Source organism: Phodopus roborovskii, unplaced genomic scaffold (genome assembly GCF_943737965.1).
Source record: "Phodopus roborovskii unplaced genomic scaffold, PHOROB, whole genome shotgun sequence".
In the NCBI taxonomy this organism is placed as follows: Eukaryota; Metazoa; Chordata; class Mammalia; order Rodentia; family Cricetidae; genus Phodopus; species Phodopus roborovskii.
Genome location: NW_026126480.1, coordinates 35,431,389 through 35,449,940, shown reverse-complemented (window position 1 = coordinate 35,449,940; position 18,552 = coordinate 35,431,389). Strand labels below are relative to the sequence as shown.

At 52.4% G+C, this 18,552-nt stretch overlaps 3 protein-coding genes across 11 annotated transcripts; 1 reads left to right on the top strand and 2 right to left on the bottom strand.

Moving 5' to 3' along the window:
- Positions 1–96: 96 nt before the first annotated feature.
- On the bottom strand, positions 97–3,045 carry Hirip3 (HIRA interacting protein 3). Its single transcript, XM_051193003.1, has 7 exons — positions 2,489–3,045; positions 2,291–2,411; positions 2,081–2,189; positions 945–1,855; positions 706–871; positions 524–622; positions 97–452 (listed from the first exon to the last, which is right to left on the bottom strand). The coding sequence occupies exons 1-7, from the start codon at positions 2,551–2,553 to the stop codon at positions 289–291; spliced, it is 1,635 nt and encodes a 544-aa protein (XP_051048960.1). The 5' UTR covers positions 2,554–3,045; the 3' UTR covers positions 97–288.
- Positions 3,046–3,134: 89 nt separating this feature from the next.
- Ino80e (INO80 complex subunit E) lies at positions 3,135–14,064 on the top strand. 4 transcript variants are annotated; one of them, XM_051193037.1, is made up of 8 exons: positions 3,135–3,296; positions 3,442–3,512; positions 3,704–3,756; positions 7,530–7,608; positions 7,697–7,808; positions 8,224–8,289; positions 12,068–12,159; positions 12,664–12,812. In XM_051193037.1, the coding sequence occupies exons 1-7, from the start codon at positions 3,216–3,218 to the stop codon at positions 12,137–12,139; spliced, it is 534 nt and encodes a 177-aa protein (XP_051048994.1). In that variant the 5' UTR covers positions 3,135–3,215; the 3' UTR covers positions 12,140–12,159; positions 12,664–12,812. The 4 variants fall into 4 exon arrangements, with proteins under 4 accessions (XP_051048994.1, XP_051048993.1, XP_051048991.1 ...); XM_051193036.1 differs by having other exon boundaries at positions 8,173–8,289; XM_051193034.1 differs by lacking the exon at positions 12,068–12,159 and having other exon boundaries at positions 12,664–14,064.
- On the bottom strand, positions 12,949–18,185 carry Doc2a (double C2 domain alpha). Of its 6 annotated transcripts, none has more exons than XM_051193015.1 (11): positions 17,973–18,185; positions 16,895–17,175; positions 16,463–16,542; positions 16,222–16,296; positions 16,004–16,113; positions 14,584–14,710; positions 14,447–14,506; positions 14,196–14,359; positions 14,030–14,111; positions 13,842–13,938; positions 12,949–13,751 (listed from the first exon to the last, which is right to left on the bottom strand). In XM_051193015.1, exons 2-11 carry the CDS (start codon positions 17,160–17,162, stop codon positions 13,606–13,608), a joined length of 1,209 nt encoding a protein of 402 aa, XP_051048972.1. In that variant the 5' UTR covers positions 17,163–17,175; positions 17,973–18,185; the 3' UTR covers positions 12,949–13,605. The 6 variants fall into 6 exon arrangements, with proteins under 6 accessions (XP_051048972.1, XP_051048968.1, XP_051048970.1 ...); XM_051193011.1 differs by having other exon boundaries at positions 16,895–17,241; positions 17,973–18,183; XM_051193013.1 differs by having other exon boundaries at positions 16,895–17,237; positions 17,973–18,183.
- Positions 18,186–18,552: the final 367 nt, after the last annotated feature.

Below are 18,552 nucleotides of genomic sequence, written 5' to 3'. Positions count from 1 at the left end.
GAAAAAGTTAGGCTACTAGCTAGTAGCAAGGGCTACTTCCCAATTTCTTGGCCCCAAAGGATGGGGCATGAGCATTGGGAACCAGTTCAGATGAAATAATGATAAACATTGCTTTATTGACTCTAAATCCAAAACAAAGAACCACAAACCCCCAAAACAACCTTAGAGAACATGAAATTGAGTACTGTGCCGACTACTTAGGTTCCTGGGGAGATAGTCTTTGAAAGCTGCTTTTAGTGTCACAGGCTCTTTGTGTAACACGGCAAGGTCCATCCTGGGGCAAGGAGTTCAGCTACTCTCACCATCACTGCTGATGATGCCCTGCATATGGGACCAATCTGGAGGTGCTCGGCGTGGCTGCTCCTCTTCTGAGTCCAGGGTTCTGCGATAAAGCTCCCCTGGGGGGATTCCTTCCCCTGAAGGGTTCCAGGCATTCCGTCTTCGTGGTCGGCCTGGGAGGTGGGGAAAGAAAATTAGTTATCGGACCCCAGCCTCTTCCTTTCCTGAAGAGGAAATTACTTACCTGAACTGCTAATGATATTGGCAACATCCAAGGAAGCAACCTCAGCTGCCTCTTCCCGCTGCTCCTTCAGGGCCCGGCACTTCTCCAAGGAAGGATTGCCTGGAGCAGAAGTAGTTTGAGAGCCTCTCTTCCCCAGTGCCCAGGCCCTCCCTCCAGCAGCTCTCTGGCACATCCAGTCTCACCCTTCATGCCCAGCGCTTCCAGCTCAGCCCTGAGGACACTCAGGCACTCCTTGTGGGAGTGACAGGAGCCCAGCAGCTTCTTGTAGTTTCGATAGGCTCCACAAGCCCGAATATAACGCTTTAGTCTCACCACAGTTGGATGGTCCTCTCCACGGCGAGACCCAACCTAATAAGGAGTTTGCAGCTGAAGGCCCAGCCTTTTCCCTGGTGGAGGCCACCCACCTAGTATGCCTTCTCACCTTCTGGCTCGTGGGTTCTGGACTTGAATCTGATGAGGAACTTCGGGCCTTGTCTTTCTTGGAGCTCTTCTTGGAAGAGCGGTTCTTCCTCTCCTCCTTGGTGCTCTCTCCTGCCCCGGAGTCACTCACGCCCCTCTCCGTGTCACTCCCACTATCGCTGCTGCCTATGCCTAGTGTGCCTCTCTTGGGAGTGCCTTGAGCAGATGCAAGCTCCTGTGAGCTGCTCGCACTATCCTCACTGCTTGCACTCTGCCTTCTCCCATTCTTAGCCTGGGTCTTGTCCCGGCTCTTAGGTGAGTTCTCATCTTCTGTCCCACTGCTGTCCCCACCACTCGCTGCCCTCCTTTCCTTCCCTTCTTCCCTGTCCCCCAAACCTCCAGTTCGCCTCCCAACCCTGTTTTTCTGCTTAAAGCTCACTCTCTCCCCTTTGCTGCTCCTGGATCTGGGCTCTCTGTGCTCTTTCTTCTTGGCTACGGTCTCCTCCTCACTGTCTTCCCCTTCCTTGTGGCTTTCAGTACCTGTGCTTGCCCCCACCTTCGCTCTACCCTGCCTGGCTCCTTCCTCACTTTCACTTTCTTCCCTAACCCGCTTCTTACTGGCTGAGGCCTTGCTTGGTGCTTGTTTGTTCTTGGCCCCCGCTTTCTTTTTAGACCTGCCCTTCTGCTCTTTCTTCACACCATCATCTTCCTCAGGGCTCTCTTTCCAGACCTTGCTTGAGCGGACAGAGCCCTCCCCTTCCTCCTCACTGCTCTCCTCTGGTCCCATCTTGGCAACCAGGTCTGTTTGCTGTTCCTCATCCGTCCTCTCAACTGCTTTCTCTAAGGCTCTCCGAGAGCGTGACTTCTCCTGGGCTCTGCTGTTCTTTTTGGGGGGTCTTGAGCAGTCTGGACTGGAAGGCGTAGAGCTGGAATCTGGAACATGGGGACAGGGCTGGGATGGGTACATTTAGGACAGGGTACCTCTAGCTCTACTCGGGTTAAGAGTGAAGGGCAGCAGGAAGCACACAGCTATGGTGCCACCTGGTTCCCGACACTGTTTGCCCACTCATTTACTGCCTTGCAATGTAATACATGCACATTGCCTTCTGAGGGAACCAGTCATGCCCTGGACACAGATAAACGGGACAAGGCACTAACCTGACTCTGAATTGAAGCGGGATCTTTTCCTCTCTGGGTCACTGCAGGGAGCAGGAGACCTCTTCACTTGGATAAAGTTTCGCTTTCCTTCTCTGTTATCAGCATCTGCCTGTGGGTGCAGCATGAGGGCAAACCGAACCAAGGTTTGTGCCCTGTCCCAAGCCCTCACCAACAAACCCTGCCTCTCCTGGCCCAAGTTCACGCCCACACCTGCATCTTCAGCAGCTCTCCCTCCACCAGCCGCTTCAACGCCTGCTTCTCCTCAGGTTCAAGGTGATCCCGGCCCACGTGGGTTAAAAATTTTTGTCGCACGATTTTGTGTGTAACCGTGCTACAAAGACATGTGTCAAGACGGGGTCCCAGTCCAACCCCTGCCCTTTCCAACCCAGACTTTAATACCCTAAGCACCTGAGGTCAGGGCAACCTCGGAAGAAGGTGCGCGTGAATTCCAGCATCTTATCTCCAGGCGCCATTTTACGCCACAGGGGATTGGTGGCTCCCGCCTTTTTTCTTCCGGGCCGCCTTCAGTGCGGTTGACAGCAGTCTGCGCACGCGCAGTGACGCGGCTTCGTGAGGGGCGGAACCGTTGGGCTTCCGACGCGGAGCATTGGGACGGAGAACTTGGCCAGATTTTGCTTTCCTTACTAAGCAGTGGGTGGGTCTCGTGGTTTCTGCTCTGCTCTTTGTTAAAACTACTTACTGAAATTATCATTAGAAGCCGATAGGCCGCCGGAAATCTCTGGACGTAACGTAATTAATTGACTCTTCACACTGCTCTGTAGTCAGGTCTGTTGTTTCGAAAGGCAGAAAGAGAAGGGCATCCTCGCTCACGCCCTGAATTTCTGGTTACCTTTTATGACTCCAAATCTAATCAGTTTAGAATACTGCGCCCTTCAGTTGTCCGGCTCCTCTGTGACCTCAGCGAAGCGCGAAGCCGCTGGAAACAGCGTTCCTTTCAGGTCTTCCCCTAGAGGCCGGGTGGTGTCATTACGCTCCCTGCTCGCGGAGCTCGCCGGGAGTTGTAGTCCACTTCGTACGGCGTTGCCAAGTCTCCGGAAGTGGAAGTGTGAGAGGCCGGGCCAACTTGCTTCTGGGTAGCGGTACTCTTCTCTGGGGCGATACTCCCAGACCGGTCATGAACGGACCAGCGGACGGCGAAGTGGACTACAAAAAAAAATACAGGAATCTGAAGCGGAAGCTCAAGTTCCTCATTTATGTGAGTGCTGGCCTGGGAAGGTTGTGGGTGAGGCCTAGCGCTGAGGACCTCAGTTTACCCATGTGGTAAAAGGGGTGGAGATGTCCCTGGGTTCTGGGGCTTTTACGGATTGCTCTTGGCTCAACACTCACCTTGTCCGATACAGGAACATGAGTGCTTCCAGGAGGAGCTCAGGAAGGCGCAGAGGAAATTGCTGAAAGTTTCCCGGGACAAGAGGTAAGGCTTCTTGAGGGACAAAGGCTATGCTACACCTAGGGAATCCTCATTCTCGCTCCATCCTGGAATAGGACCACAAATGCATGCGCTCCTAGGAAGATCCAGTGGGCCTTCTATAAGGAACTAGATAGATGTCTAGCCGAAGAACATTGATAAATTAGAATAATTATTCTCTTTCCCATTTCTCCCAGTTTCCTTCTAGATCGACTTCTGCAGTACGAGAACGTGGACGAAGATTCTTCCGGTGAGCAAAGTCATGAACATTTGCAGGAAGATGATACTGGCACTTTAAACAATTGTTCCTGGGTCCGTTCTCTTAGGATGTGGAAGCTGGTGCAGCCCTTTAAGCCTTGTTGCTTGCCTTCTGTTTCCTCCTTCCCTCCCTCCCTTCCTTTCTTCCCTCTTCCTACCTTTTTCCTTCTTTTCTCTATGTAGCCCTGGCAATCCTGCAATTCTCTCTGTAGACCAGGCTGACCTGCAACTCATAAATCCACATGCCTCTGCCTCCCAAGTACTGGGATCAAAGGCATGTGCCACAACGCCTGGAGAGTCTTTTAAGTATTTTCTTATCACTGTGTTCCAGGCACTGTGTTTGGCAGAGGCTGGCAAAATGAACGAAGCCTCTACCTCTTGTCATTTATATCCATGTTATGTGAAAAAATAAACTAGAAAGGTGTATTATTACCCCATGCCTCTAATCCCATCGTCACTCAAGAGGCAAAAGCATATGGTTCATGAGCAAGAGCCAGTTTTTTAAAACAAAGGGGCTTGATTCCTGGAGCCTGCAAAGGAGGAAAAAACTTGTGAAAGTGTCCTCTAACCTCAAAACATTTGCCATAGCATGTTAGTACCTGCACAAACACACTAATAGTAATGATAATAAAATCACTTGATTTTTTTGTTGTTTTTTGTTTTTTTGATTTTCGAGACAGGGTCTCTCTGTGGCTTTGGAGCCTGTCCTGGAACTCTTGTAGACCAGGCTGGCCTTGAACTCACAGAGATCCACCTGCCTCTACCTCCCAAGTGCCTGGCTGACTTGAAATTTTTTTAAAGAAACAAACTAGAATTTTAAGTGATAATGGGAATTTGATGAAAATTAAAACAGTTAAATTATAGTAACTATAGTATAACAGGAGTTGATAAATTTCCTTTACAAAGGGTCAAAAAAAAATATTGTTGGCTTTGTAAAATATTGTCCTTGAAGCAAACTGCATATGTGAAAACAGCTGTAGCCAGCATATTAATAAACAAAACGGCTGTGTTTTATTAGAACTTTTTTTGTGAACATTACATTTTCAACTTAACATTTTAAAACCTTTATTATTTTTTATGTTTTTTTGAAGTATGTTTTTCATTTGTAGCTTTAATTGGTCCCAAACTCAAAGTCCTCCTCACTCAGGCTCCCCAATGCTGGGACTTCCTTCATGCTGTGACACCACCACCACACACACACACACACACACACACACACACCACCAGCAGCAAACCCACAGTTTCTTTTGTTTTTTAAAAGATACATATTTTTATGTGTATGGGTGTTTTGCCTGCTTGTACGTCTGTGTGCCATGTACATGTAGTCCCTATGTAGGCCAGAAGAGGGCATTGGATCTCTCCAGATGAGTTATAGATAGCTGGTTTTGTTCAGTGAAGGGAGTACTTGGAATCCATCCCAGGTCCTCTTAGCTACTGGGCCTTTCCTCCAGTCCCAACACCAGCTTCTTTTGAGATGGCTTATTGAGCAAAGGCACTTGCTACTGAACCTGACTACTTGAGTTCAATCCCCAGGACCCACATTGTAGGAGAAAATGGTTCTCTTAGGTTGTACCTCTGACCTCTACATGCATGCATCCATGTACTCACAAATAAGTAAATGTAATTAAAAAAAAAAAACCACCTAAATATGAGTTCCAATCTAGTTACATAATGAGACCATGTTTCAAAAATGGGATGAGGGTGGGGTGAAAAGCAAGACATGGTAGCCTTTAATTCCAGCCCCCCTTAGGAGGTAGAGTCAGGAGGACCAGAAGTTCAAGGCCAACCTCAGCTACATGACACTCATCTCCAAATAAAGTAAAAAGCTACAAATGCAAAAGCCACCTGGGCATGGTGCTTTACACCTATAATCTCAACAGAGCATGAGGCAGGAAATAGCTCTTAAGTTCCAAGCCAGCTTGAGCTACAAAGTAAGACTCTGTGTCTCAAAAAAAACAAAATTAAATAAATGAAATGCAGATGGGTATGGTTGAATATGCCTGTAGTTTTAGCACTTAGGAGGCTGAGACAGGAGAATCACCAATTTGAAAGCCAGTCTAATCTACATATTGAGTTCCAGGCTTCCAGGCCAACTGGGATTGCAGAGATCCTGACTAAAAACAAATCAGCAAAGTGGTTTTGTTGTTGTTGTTTTTTGTTTTGTTTTTTGAGACAGGGTTTTTCTGTATTGTTTTGGAACCTGTCCTGGAACTAGCTCTGTAGGTCAGGTTGGCCTGGAACTCATAGAGATCTGCCTGCCTCTGCCTCCCGCATTCTGGGACTAAAGGCAAGCACCACCAATGCCCAGCTCTCCATGCAAAGTGTTAAAGTCATTCTAGCTTGTAAATCACACAAAAGCCTGTAGTATCTGAATTGTGTATGAATGAGAAAGTCTCTTTAAGAGGTGTTTAGGAATTGGAGCAGCAGTTTGCCTGTGAATACAGGGCTAAAGCTTTCCAGGTGAAAAATGTGATGAGAGTAACTCTAGGCTGGTGTGCACAAAGGCTAGTTTTTTCCAACTTAAGAAAAGTTTTTTCCAAGACAAGGTTTCTCTGTGTATCTCTGACTGTCCTAGAACACCCTCTATAGACCAACCAGGCTGCCCTCAAACTCAGAGATCTGCCTGCCTCTGCCTCCCAAGTGCTGGGATTAAATGTATGCACCACCACTGCCTGGCCTAACTTAAGTATTTTTTAACATTTAACTTTAAATTGCAACCAAAGAGCTAACAAGATGGCCCTGTAGTTTAGAGCACCTGCTGCTCTTGGAAAGGACCTGGGTTCAGTTCTATACTTGCATGGTAGCTCACAGCCAATTCACTCTATCCTAGGGTGTTGAATGCCTTCTTCTGACTCCCTCAGGCTTGGGCATGAACATGGTACACACTCCTCACACAAAAATACCTAAGCATAAAAATTTATATTAGGGAGGCAATAGCAGGAAGATCTCTCTTTGTGTTCCAGGCCAGCCAGAGATACACATATATATTAAGATTGTGTCTCAACTATAAATCAAGGATCTAAGTATAAGATAACATATATCATGTACAGTGACTGCTAAGTGAAAGGCAAAACTTCTAGAAGAACACAGAGCTAGGAAGTAGATCTTCTTTTGGAAAAATGGGGGCCTGGAGGCCAGGATTGCAGTTCTGAAGTAAAGCAATTAGCCAGGTGCCCTAGGTCAAGTCCTTACTTAAGTCTTGCTTAAGGTAGACTGTAGACAGACTAAAACACTGCATGTGGACAGAGTTATTAAGTTGGCTTGAACAGTAGTTGGCAGTGGTAAGATGGCTGAGCAGATGATTTTGACATGGTAGTGGCAGTGGCCCAAACTTGTGGTAGTTGGAATGTGGAGCAGAGGAAGGAAATAGTTTTGAGGAGTGTTTTAGTGGGTCCCCAAATAAGGAAAATGGAGAAGAAGCTGAAAGTTATTTTAGAGTCACGAGAAAGAGTGGTGTAAGATGGCTTCAGAATCACAGACCTGAGTTCAGTCAGACCATTGGAAAGTGGAGGTGATGTGCTTGCCTTTCCCCCTCTGTGCTTAAAAAGACCAGGAGCCTGGCACATAGTATGCGCTGGCAAGTGTGCCTTGGAGGTACTTAAGTAGGAAATAGGTGTGCGAGCTGAGGGACTGTCCAGAATCCCTTACTTGCATGTGTGCTGAATGGGAAGTCTCCCTCCCTAGCTTCCTGCTATAGTATTGAGGTTACCGTCCTCTGAGGTAGATGGGAAACTCTACAACCTCACTGACCAGCCCTCCCCACAGATTCAGATGCCACTGCATCTTCAGACAACAGTGAGACAGAAGGGACACCCAAGTTGTCTGACACACCAGCCCCCAAGAGGTAAGGAGGAGCCATAATTGCCAGGGCAGGGGTGGGGGAATCTGAGCTTTCCAGCTGTTTGTGACCCTTCTCCCTATCCCTTCCCCAGGAAGAGAAGCCCTCCGATGGGGGGTGCCCCATCCCCTTCCAGCCTCTCCTTGCCTCCTTCAACAGGATTTCCTCTGCAGACCTCTGGGGCCCCCTCCCCATACCTGAGCTCGGTGAGTTGGGATAAAGACCAGGAAATAGTGCGCCACCATGCCTGGGAATACAGTGGGATTCATATGGGCAAAGGGGCTAGGTCTCAGGGCAAGGTTTCCCAACTCAGAATGTGTCCACATGTGGCCAGCAAGTAGCATTTGGAGGGTGTGAGTCAGATTGCCTACTTCTCTCCTGTGGAGGACTAGGGGTCAGACCCAGGACATGGTCCTGCTGCTGTCCCTTCCCCTCTGTTCTCAGGAGCCCTGGGAGCCACACTCATCAGCATCTCTTTTGTTTTTCCATTTTCCTGTGTACATTTCTTCCCTTCACCCCTCACCTTTACCTACTCCATTTCCCATCTCCATCTTCCTACTCCCACCTCAGCTGGCTTCCCCCCCTTACCCCCCATTCCCTTCTGACTACCTGGCCCTGCAGCTGCCTGAGCCCAGCCCCCTGAGGCCCAAGCTGGAGAAACGGTCCCGACTACCCCGGAAACTCAAGGTACCCTGAGGTGGGGACTATAGGGAGGGGCCACAAAGGCAGGACATCCACCTGAAGAAAGCTTAGGACTAGGGGCATGCACAGCGACTTTGGGTGCTTCGTTTGAGAGGGACCTCTTGTAGCAGGAGCTAGTAGGGTGATTTTAAACTCTTTGTTCTCCTGCCTCCACTTTCCAAGTGCTAGGATTATGGGCACGTGCCACCACATCTGGTTTACGAAGCGCTGAGAGTTGAGCCCAGTGCCTCATGCATGTTAGGTAAGCTCCTAACCAGCTGGGCTATATCTCCATCACGATATCCAGCTTTTGAAAGATGGATTTGAAATGCTAAGACTCAGCCTAAGGCTCAGCACTGAAGGACAGAGTAGAGGAGTTCTGGCTCATTGGCAGTGTCAGAATCAGTCTTGGAAGACTCCCAAGTTAGGCTTCTGCCTCACCACCTGGCTCTACGGCAGGCCCTGCACCATGGCTGGAGTGAAGCATGTTTGTACAGGTCATGGGTACTGCTGGAGCTGGGACAGGGTGGTGAGTGGTGTGTAGAGTCAAGGCTTCCCAGTTCAGAACTGTGACTTTGAGCTAGTGTCCTAGACTCACAAGTGATCAAACTGGGTAAAGTCAGCAAGTGTAGAGGGGCACTGCCTGTGTTGAGAGCCTGTCTGGAGGCTGCAGCTCATAAAAAAACAGGGCCAAACCCTTGTACAGAGGCCCTGTTATGACAGAACTGGCAAAAGATAAATAAGATGGATTGGCCCTAGTAAGAGAGTGATGGGATTTTTAAGGTGGATAGTCTAGGGTGCTATTGACTGAATACAGGAAGGTAAGCCATGAGGTGCCTGGGAAAGGGTTTCAGTCTAGTGAACATGCTTGTTGAAAGACAAGGAAGAGCAGAACATGCTGGCACATGCCCTTAATCCCAGCCATCTGGGAGGCAGAGGCAGGTGGATTCCTATGTGTTCAAGTCCAGCCTGGTCTACCTAGTGAGTTCCAGGTCAGCCAAGGCTGCATAGTAAAGTTGTGTCTCAAACAAGCAAAATAAATAAGTGTGTGTGTGTGTGTGTGTGTGTGTGTGTGTGTGTGTGTGTGTGTGTAGGGGCACAGAGCAGGTGGTCAGAGACTAGGTGCCTGAGGGAAGCACATAGGGCCTTTGAGGTGTAAGAGAAACTAGGGCTTATACAGAAATGGTGTGAGAGCCACTTGGACAGGGTGAGCAGGGCAGGATCGAGCTCAGCTTGCATTTTAGACACATGGACAACATGGCTGTGTGGGTTGAGGCCTGGGTACAGGTCTGGAGTAATCAGGATGATGGGAAGGAAGTGACTGCAAGAAACCCAGAGAGTGCTCCATGGATCCATGTCAAAGATGGCTGCAGGGTTTCCTCAGAGACCCAGTCTGGCTATGAGGGGGAGAAAGGAGCCCAGAAGGATTCCAGGGCTCTTCTGAGTAATGAAATGACTGAGTGACAGTTTTCTGAGGTGAGGAAGGTGATAGGAGAAGCTGGGTTTAGAAGAGAGATGAAAAATAGGCCTTGGACCTTTTGAGAGGGCATCTGGAAGTGCCAGCTGGATAGTGGCTGTGTGAGCTGAGGCTTTGTAGGGCTGCATGGCTGGCAAAGGGGAGAAGGCCAAACACGAAGCCCCAGGAGTGATGAGAAGTGAGCTAAAGACAAAGGAAGATGGGAATGCCCATCAGCTTGGAAGCAGAGTTGTGTAGGGACCAGGCTAAACAGCTCTTTGCTCAGACACCATAAGCAGATCACAGACTGTATTTATAGTGACTAAGAGTGTGAATTCTGCCTGGCATAGGGGTGTTGGCCTTTAATCCCAACCCTTGGGAGGCTCAGGGAGATGACTCTATGAGTCTGAGGCTATCCTCGTCTACCTAGTGAATTCCAGGCTATATCCTCAGAGAAAGAGGGAATGAGGAGGGAGAGAAAAAAGAATAAATGAAAGGCTGAATGAATGAATTCTAGGGATTAGAGAAATGACTCATAGGTTAGAAACGTTTGCTTGCTCTTCCAGGGGGACCCAAGTTCAGTGTCTTACACCAACCGGCTTACAGCTGCCTGTATCTCCAGCTCCTGGAGATTAAGTATGAATTCTGGGATCGAGCATGGGGCTCAGTAGTAGCTCTTGCCTGGCATTTTCAAGGCCCCAGGTCTGATCCCTAGCACTGGGGAAAAGAGTGGGACAAAAGTCCACACTGGCCTTTCCTAAGAGGTTTTGCTTCTCACATTCAGGACAGGTGGGTGGAAACAAAGCACAGCAACCTAGGGCAGGTGAGAGGGTGGCATGCTGAGACATGGTGACTGGAGGGTCAGGGAAGGGCTGATGTTGAAGTACAGGGTCACTGAGATCAGGGTTGTCCCAGCTGAGGTGGCAGCGGGAGGGGAAAGGAGCATGGTGGGAGGTCAGCTGCAGCAGGACAGGAATGGCAGGAAATGACACTGAAAGTAAAGGAGGCCTAGACGGAGACGGGAGGGGCCTGTGTCCATGCACTGGGTGGAAGATATAGGAGGTAGCAAGTGTGAACTGAGGCGAGTGAGATACTGAAGACCAAGGCGAGGATAAAGGGCTGGCACGTTAGCCTTAGCTGGGTTTGAATCCTAGTCTCTCACAGATTCACTGTGACCTTGGGCACACCACTGAACTAATGAGTGAGACCTGGAGAGCATCAGCTAGACAGTGCTTGGGCCCCGGCAGCACAGAGAGCCACATTGGCTGTCCTAGTGTGCTTAGGAAATCCTGGTTAGGGTAGTCCGTGGGGAGCAGGGTGCTGGTGCAGAGGGGAACCAGAAGAGGCCTGTCCTCGTGGAGCTGCCCTCAAGTCTGTGTGTGCATCTGCTTTTCCGTGCATATGGGGACCGTCTTGGTTACTTTTCTGTCGCTGTGACACCACAATCAAGACAACATGAAGTGTTTATTTGGAGCTTATGATTTCAGAGGGTTAGAGTCCATGAGACAGAGGAGGCAGGCAGAGGGAGGGAGAGATGGAAAATGAATGCATCTGAGCTGGGAATAGTGAGAGCTTTTGAAAAGTCAAAGCCCACCTCCAGTGACACACCTCCTCCAGCAAGGCCAGCTTCTTGATTCTATACAGCTTTGCCAGCTGGGGACCAGTAGTCAACCATAAGAGCCTATGAGGGGTGGGGCATTCTCATTCAAACCCCACAGGGGTCCTGGTTCTTTCCACAACTGCCCTCCTGTCTGACACCCGTTTCCCGAGGCCTTGACTACTCTAGTACCCTCACATCACCCCACAAACAGAGTCGAAGGTGGGGCTCCTTGAGAAGCAGAAAGCAGGACACAGGGCCAGGTGTGGCAGCAATCAGGAGACCATGGTGGAGACCACATATAGGTGTTGTTTGCTACCCCAGTCCCAAGTGCACCTTGGGTGCTGCCCAGTGAGGACTAGCATCCTATTTCTTTAACATTCATTTTCCACATCTCAGTTCCTTCCTCTGGTATATGGCCCCACCTCTTTTCCAGGATGGTCCTATAAAGTAGAGATTATTGATAGGCATTATCTGAGTCATAGTAGGTGTTCAGTTTGCCCACGGCACATGAGATGTCACAGCACCCAGAGAGCTGTCTTGAGGGAGGATGTGTGAGGACCTGGCAGGACGGGGCAGAGCAGAGGCCATGTCTCAGCTCCCAGGACAAAGTGTGACTTTGACCAATGGAGCAGGCCCGGCCTGTTTAGGCACACTGCACTGACCATCCTGAGGGCAGCCAGGGCCAAGGCCCCTGGCAGAGGAGTGACATGCTCAGGTTTGTGTTCTAGAGTGATCACTCTGGCCGAAGTGTGGAGGAGGAGCTGGATCTGGGAGAGGCTGAAGGCAGGGAGTCCAGTTAGGAGGCTGGTACCTAGACCAGGTGAGCCGAGAGGAGGGCCTGGCCCAGGCTGGTGGCTGCTGGGGTCCCAAGGAGGGGCTCATCCACAATGCCATAGAAGCTGGGGGACAAAGCTTCTGCTTAGGCTTCTGGCTCAGGTAACCTGTGATGCCCACCATGAACCAGTGAATCCCACAGGAGGAGGAGGGAGAGCCAAGCAGTGGTGGCAGGCGATACCCAAGGTGCCCAGAGGCAGGAAGAAGGCACTCTGAGCTAGTCCTGAATCTGGCTTTAACTACTGGCACAAAGCAACCATGCCCACCTTGCTATTGAGGGACAAGCCCAGCTTTTCTGTCAGGTTCCCTGTCAGAGTCCCATCCCCTCATCCCCCCATCCCTGTCATGCCTCCATCACTGCCCCTCACCCCAGGCACTTCATGGCTTGAGACTGAGGAGCTACAGAGGGGCTTCCCCCACCCCTTGAACTGCCTTTCAGTGGGTGTTGTGCATCTGACAAGCCCTCCTTGTGTTTTTCCCCCTGCTGCAGATGGCTGTAGGACCCCCTGACTGCCCTGTGGGTGGGCCACTGGCCTTCCCTGCCAGGGGTTCTGGGGCCAGTGTTGGGGCGGCCCTGACCCCCCTGCCTCCTCCCAAGATGCCCCCACACACGATCCTGAGCACCGTCCCTCAGCAGATGTTCAGCGATGCAGGCAGCGGGGATGATGCCCTGGATGGAGACGACGACCTGGTAATTGACATCCCAGAGTAGCCACCCAGTGCTGCTTGCCAGGCCCCCGCACAGTGCTCCTCCCACGCCAGCACACCTGAGCCCACTTCTCAAGAGATGTTTATTGATGCCCAGTTGCCATGCTTCGGCCACTGACACAATCAGAAAAGGCGTAAACATGCACAAATGTCCCCGAGGAAGGTGGCAGGGCCCCTGCCCTCACATCCCAGCCCCATCCAGGGGACAGTTATCTGCCCCATCTTAGGGAGGCAGAGACCCAGTGGAGGCTGCCCCTTTACAAGAGCAGCCGAGCAGGGCTGGGACTTTTTAACAAAGGCTCTGTATTAAAGGTTGGCTCTTTCTTTACTTGTCCTTTCCTCTTTTGGAAATGTCCTCCTCTAATCTCCCCTAATCCGACCTCCTCCCTGTGAAGCAGGGGGCCAGGCAGCCTGGAGAGGCCAAGAGAGGAGTAGCAAGGTGGGGTAGGGGCACTGGCAGGAGACTCCCGTGTGGCCCTGTGCATGGGGTGGTTGCATATTTGCAGGTAACAGCAAGTCAGGCAGGAAAAAGTTTGCATATGTGAATATAGCTCTCCACAGTCCCTCACAAGAAGACAGACCCACGGTCACAGAGACTCACAAAAATAAGACAGGTAGTGTGAGGCAGGGGGCATCCCACCCCATGTAAACGTGCAACACACTCGTGCGAAGGTTGGGTACTGGACCCGGCCCAAAGGGCCTGTGCTGGGCAGCTGCTGTCTGCTTAGGCCAAAGGGAAAGCCCCTGCCGCTGGGGGCAGCTCGCTGGTCAGGGTGTGCCAGCGCTCCAGGGCTGTGTCTGGCTGATGGAGACAGTCACTCCAGTGCTTCTGTGCCTCTCCCCTGGCTCCTGGCCCCAGAGACACACCACCTGAAGAACAGCCAAGGCATGCTCACCCAGTCAGTGCCCATTCTCCTATGCCACCTCCCCCTCAGCACCCTGGTGGGCTCCTCCACTCACCTATGAAGTCATTGGATTTGCCAATGTCATAGTCCCAGACTGTGACTTCCAGGGTCTTGGTGGCCAGAGTGGAGAGTTCCATCTCATAGAAGAATTCCTGAAAACAAGGCAGAGATGCTTTCTGTTGGGCCTTCTGATCACATCGCTGTCCCCAGCCCATCTTTATTTCTGCTCCCTGTCTTGTTTACCTCATTAAATTCTGGGTTTAACGTCTTCTTCTTTACACATGTTTTATGCTTGGATTTCTTGTCCACATCTGGTCTCAAGTACCTACAGAGGGAGGGAAGAGTGAAGTTAGGGACAGGCTAAGTCCCGGAGCAATTAGGCTGGGATCAGGCTTGGGCAAAGGCTCACGTCTTCACATAAGGATCAGAGTAGCCGTTAACATCCATGGCAGCCAGGTGAGCACAGCGAACGATGCCCACCAGCAACCCATGCCGCCTAGAGCTATAGCTGAGGCTCAGCAGGATGCGCCCACGCTCTTCCAGCAGCCCAGGTCCCTGCTCTGCCTGCTCCAGCTGCCAGAAAAGGAGGCAGGGGTCAAGAGGTCAGCCTAGGTCCTCTGCTGCCTACCACCCAGACAGTGTTCCCAGGATGGGCCTCACCTCCTTCAGGTAACAGGAAATGCCCCTCAGCGCTGCAGACATTGAAGAGGGTGAAGGAAGCTGAGGGGGCAAAGAAAAGGTTCTGACAAGCTGGCCTTTCTAGGTCCCCTCCTCATACCCATTAGCCCCACACGGACCGGAACCTGGCGCTCAAGGCAGATGTTAAAATGCTTCTTCTGTGAAGGCTTGAGGCGGCGGAGGGGCACTCGGATCTCCCCGATAAACTCATTGTGGCTCAGCTTGTCCTCGTCACAGACAGAGATCCTGGCAGGGAACTGCAGGGTCAGGGCCCCAGAGCATCTGAGCCCCGCTCCAGAGAGAGGAAAAAGGTCCTCGGACCAGTCCCAGCTCTGCCCTAAGTTTGCCACCTCATCTGTAAAATGGGTGGGAGCTTGAGAAGGGCAATTGGATCTGCCCTGTCTGCTCACAGGAAGCTCTCACAGCTTCTGGAACTCTGTTCCCCATCTGGGGACAGGTGCCAACTGAACCCCACAAGTGTGGGTGGGTGAGTATGGCCACAGATGCAATGGTAGTCCCCAGAGGGTGTTTAGCTGCTTTATGCAGCCAAGGATTCCTGCTTGACTTGGGTGCCTGGTTCTTTGCTGCCGGAACAGGGAGCCAGCCTGGCCCAGATGCATCACTACAGGGTTAAGGGAAGAGTAGCTATGGTATGAAGGTGTATTGAAAGTCCAGCCCTGCCTATTACCTGTGTGACCTTGGGCAAGTCACCTAACTGTCCATCTGTAAACTGGGGCTTAAACATACCGACCTACTAAAACTGTCATGAGGAAAAGCAAAGAAATGCTCCCTAATAACAGGCTATAGCAGTGCACTGTGAGCCTAGCACTCAGAAGGCTGAGGCAGAAGGATCTGAGTTCAAGGCTAGCCTGGGCTGACCTTGTCAAAACAAAAACTGCCTTCTGCAACTTTGAGGCTGTACTGTCTACCCTGAGGAACACGAGGCCAATTTTGCTGCTTCTGTGCTTTTATTTATCCCACCTCTGACACCATGGTGAGCCCTGTGGACCAGCCCTGATGACCATGCCTCTCCTGTGATAAACCCTCAGTGGCTCCCTGTTACCCAAGAATAAAGGACGAAGTCTCTCCCAACATGAACTCAGCTCCACACTCTTTGGGATACTTCTCATACCTAGGGTGACAGGGCAAGTTCCCTGACCAGGAAGACTACTCCTCAGGGAATACAGATAAGGAACAGTGGGCAGCCTGAGGTATGTCGGTTTTGACCAAAGTCAAGGACTCTGAGGCAGGGTCTTGGGGAGCAGAGAAATCTTTCCAGAGGCAGGTTTGGGGTTGAGCCTCAGATGAATGCCTGAGGTAGTCAGAGGAAGCCAAGAGTGTATGTGGCCTTACTGATAAGGCCTTCTGCTGCCAAACAGTGGTCCTCTGCTACACCGGTCGGGACATTTGGACCTGCTGCTAAGGGGGCTTGCGAGCCACTGATTATTTTGGAGTGACAGCAAAACAGGGTTAATGGGACCAACCAAAGGTTATAATAACAGCTAGCCCAGAGGTGCTGGGCTGGAGAAAAGCCCTCACCTGAGCACCTTGTGAGTGATGTCATCATCCGTGATTCCGCTGTATGTCAGCTCCTCGTTCCACACGGGGTTCAGTGTGTTCCTCTGCGTCTTAGTTTTAAGTTTATTGGCCTGGGGCATGGGGACAAATGACTCTGATGCATGGACCCTGGGGCCCCAAAGGCTGAAGGTGGGAGCTAGGAGGGACCCAAGCCAAGCCAATCCTGGAAGGAGACATACCTTGCAGGCTCCTGGCAGGAGGTGCAGCTTTACATAGGGGTCAGCCAGGCCATTGAAATCCATGGGCTTGAGGCCCTGAGGATAGGTGCAAGGAGGGTTTTAGACTCCCAAGACTTTCTCCCTCCTTCTGCAGGACTAGATCCCCACAGAGTACAGTTCCAGAGATGCAGGAGTCTGCTTTGGGTGGGGGAAGATGGAGCCCCCACCCTAGGGTAGCAGCCCAGGAAGGAGGGATGCACACCTTGGCCCTGAGGACTCTACAGTGCAGAGTGCAGGAAGCCTGATCATAGAGAAGGTCAAATTCCAATGTGCCCAGAGCAGCTGCAGAAAAGGGAAGAGAAGTCAAGTGTGTGAGATCTAGTGGCTAGAAGAATGTGTCCACATCTCTGCTGGCCTCCCAGTGTGTGTGTGTAAGAGGCTGAGCAGCCATGTGCATGCCTGTGTCTAGGTCCCTGGCTCGGCCGCAACTGACTGTGTGGGTGGTGGAGTGTCTCAGCAGAAATATTGAATATTGAGCCTTGCTGAAGCTATAATCTGCACCCAGACTGCAGCTGTGGTGGCAGGACCGCCCTCCCTTCTCCCCACCCTCCACACACACACACACACACACACACACACACACACACACAAGAGGCTGTTCCCTCCCACAAGCCCGCTGAGCCCCCAGACTCACTGGTATCATCTGAGTCATAGCTGTCTACCTCAGCTCCATCATCGGGTGTGGTGGCCCCAAGGAGAGCCGCAGGGGGGGCCAGAGCCAGAGGGGCCAGGTGAGCAGGGGCTTCCCCACAGCCCCTGCCGCCAGCAGCCTCTGGTCCGGGCCCCCTGCGAGGGAAGTAGTCCGAGATCTGGCGGATGGGCCTGATGGGTCCAGGACACACGTTGATGGCCATGTGCTCCTGGATGTTGATGGTCATGCGATCCCCCCTGCGGCCCCTCATGCAGCACCTCTGGCTGGGAGACGAGTGTAGAGCTGGCGTGGCTGGCTGGGGTCTGAAGGAAGCTCACTTCCCTCCCTTCCTGGGTGTCAAGGGAGAGGTGATTTGTGCTAGTTGGTGGGCAGACAGGAGGCCTGCCTCCAAAGGGACTGGCTGGGTTGCCAGATCAGTCCTGGCAGACAGGTCGTGACTCCCCTTAACCCTACCCACTCACTACCTGTACATTGTCCCTCTGTCACCTTTCCAAGACTTTCCTCTCACTCTGGGTTCCCCTTCTGTTCCCATCCCTCCAATCCCCCCCAGGGACCCCACAGCTCCCTTCCATTGCTGCTGAGGCTCTGGCCATCTTCCCCATCAGGCGTGGGGCTGGCCAGGCTCACCCACCTCTCTAGGCTTTTCTTCACTCAGCCCAAGCTTCTGCCTGCCTGCCTGCCTGCCTGCCTAGTCCCTAACCCGAGCCATCCGCTCTACCAAAGTGGGAACCCCCTGCTTCAGTTTTCTCCTCTCATCCCCGCCAGCGCTCCCCTGGCCGGCCCGGCCCCGCACCTGTCCCTGGGCCTCCAACAGGTGCCCTGCACGGGCGGCCCGCGGGCTCAGGCTGGGCGGCGGCAGCGACTGCGGCGTGGCGGGCGAGGACCGGAGAGGCGGTGCGGGGCGGGAGTGGCGGGAGCTGCCGCGGGCAGCCGGGAGGGGCGCGGGGCGCAGAGGGCCAGGCAAGGGCCCCAAAGCGCACACAAGTGCACACCCGACACGTGTGCTCGCTCTCACACCCGCCCGTGCTCCTCGGGCCAGCTCACACGCATACACACTCACCCGAGAACTTGGCGTGCACCTCCGCGAGAGGCGCCCGGTGTTCCCCAGCTCCTCCCGGGAGACCCAGGCCCCCGCCCCGCCGCGCAGCCCTGGCACCTCCCGCTGCCCCGCCTCTCGCCTTTTCTAGCTGCCAGGGCTCCAGGGCCCGACCACCCGGCCTAGTTGCCATAGCAACACTGGCTCTCACGCACACCCCCAACCCACAAAGCACCCGAGGGGATAGGGAAGAGGGCAGCTGTCCTACCCCTTGGTGTCCGTGGGCGTGGCTTAGAGATCCGCAGCGACCTAGGGACCCGCCAGGAAAGGAGGGACCTGCCTGCCGCTCCTGCTTCGCTGGGGAACCTCATTCGACTGGCTTCCCCACGCCTCCTTCCTTCTTGAAACCCAAACCAGCCCCCCCAGGACCTGGGTCCCTTTACCAGACCCAAACCTCCTGCCACCCTCTGCATCTCCTGTTCTGTCCTTCAAGCGGGGGGTGGGGGGTGGGATGGGGGTGGAGAAGACCCCAGGGCTTGAACCTGCAGTCATAAAGCCTCTGCCCGGCACTGGCCCCACCTCACCCCAGAAGCCTTCTGTCTTG